Genomic DNA, 1,646 nt, shown 5'->3' with positions numbered 1-1,646 from the left:
CGCGGACACGAACGTGCCCGCGTCGAGGATCCCCCGGCGTTGCGCCGGTCCAAAAGTGGTCGCACATGCGCCGCGCCGTCCAGTGCAGGTGGCTCACCATGTCGACGACGGCTGCGGACCCGAGCGTCTGCTCGATGCCGTCGTGGACCGTGTAGGTCCAGTCGCCCAAGTCGCAGGCGTCGACGTCGGGCCGGTCGCAGCCGAGGCCCGTGAGCGGGCTCGAGCCGTAGGCGAGCACGCGCAGCGGCCGCCGCGCGTCCGCGGCGGCGGTTGTCGCCAGCAGGGGCAGCAGCCCCATAGCGCAGCGGATCTGCCCCATAGCGATTGATTGTACTGCACTCAAACATGTTAACAAGCTCAATATCAGCCTGCACACGGCGGAGGGCATGGCTGCGCCGGCGCGTGGAGCTGCCATTGCGCTGTTGCGCGCTCGCGGAGCTCTGCGACGCGTCGCCGCGCGACACGCGCTGAGCACGCTGCCCACGGCGCGCTACGAGGCGCTCGTGGCCGACGGCGCGCTGCGCCGCGACGACCACCAGTTGGCGGCCCTGCGGACCCTGGACCGGGTCTGGAAGGAATTGGAAACCTACGAGCCGCCGAACGTCCGCGAGGAGGCCGCGACGCTCGAGAAGGAGGCGACGACGGAGACCTTGGGCCAGCGCTTCGCGGCCTTCGCGCAGGGCCTCGGCATCGCGGTCGGCGGCGGCACGGACCGGCCGAGCGGCGCGTCGGGCCCCGTCGTGAGCCGCTTCGGGTCCAACTACGACTACGACGCCGAGCGGCCGCGGGCGAAAATAATCGAGGCGGCGCCGCTCCTCGGCCTCGATTCCAAGGCGCCCGTCGGCGCGTACGTCCACGGCGGCGTCGGCTGCGGGAAGACGTATGTGATGGACCTCTTCTTCGACGTCGCGCCGACGCAAAACAAGCAGCGCGTCCACTTCCACGCCATGATGCTCGACGTCCACGGCAAGCTCGACGCGCTGCGGCGCCGCGACGGCCCGCCGCACCCGAACCCGATGCGGGCCGTCGCGCTCGACGTCCTGCAAAACGGGTCGCTCCTCTGCTTCGACGAGTTCCAGGTCACGGACATCGCCGACGCGCTCGTGGTCAAGTCGCTCTTCGAGCACCTCTTCGACAGCGGCGCCGTCGTCGTCGCGACGAGCAACCGCGCGCCGAGGGACCTCTACGAGAACGGCGTGCAGCGCCAGGTCTTCGAGCCGCTCATCCCTGTGTGGAAATCAAATCTTCAACCCGACTTCAATGTGCGCGTATTCGAATTTTGACACAAACACTTCCGCTGCGCTTCGAGAACTCGCTGAGAGCAATCGATCCGTCCAAAAATCAGCCGAATCGACTTCGATTTGACCGAGCTAGAGAGTTCTGAAGTTTGGTGGGGGCCCCCAAACCAGTGGTTGATTTCCACACAGGCTCATCCCGCTGCTCGAGGCGCGGTGCGAGACCGTGTCCCTGGACGCGTCGCCGACGGACTATCGCTTCGTCATCGGCGCGTCCGGGAGCGCGGACGTCTACTTTCTCGACGACGACGTCGGCGGCTTCGAAGACTCGATCGCGCGCTTCACCAAGCGCGGGGACCGCGTCGTCGCCATCGACCTGCGGATCCCGGGCTCGACGCGCACGGTGCCCGT

General features: G+C 67.9%; 1 protein-coding gene across 1 annotated transcript; it reads left to right on the top strand.

Annotated features, from left to right (window-relative positions):
- Positions 1-386: 386 nt before the first annotated feature.
- Positions 387-1,283, top strand: AURANDRAFT_35496 (hypothetical protein; the record flags this gene model as incomplete). Its single annotated transcript, XM_009044878.1, has 2 exons — positions 387-602; positions 804-1,283. 2 exons carry the CDS (start codon positions 387-389, stop codon positions 1,281-1,283), a joined length of 696 nt encoding a protein of 231 aa, XP_009043126.1.
- Positions 1,284-1,646: the final 363 nt, after the last annotated feature.

The sequence above is a fragment of the Aureococcus anophagefferens genome (genome assembly GCF_000186865.1).
Source record: "Aureococcus anophagefferens unplaced genomic scaffold AURANscaffold_966, whole genome shotgun sequence".
Classification (NCBI taxonomy): Eukaryota; class Pelagophyceae; order Pelagomonadales; family Pelagomonadaceae; genus Aureococcus; species Aureococcus anophagefferens.
Note: the sequence above shows the minus strand (reverse complement) of the source record. Positions and strands in the feature narration are given on the sequence as shown.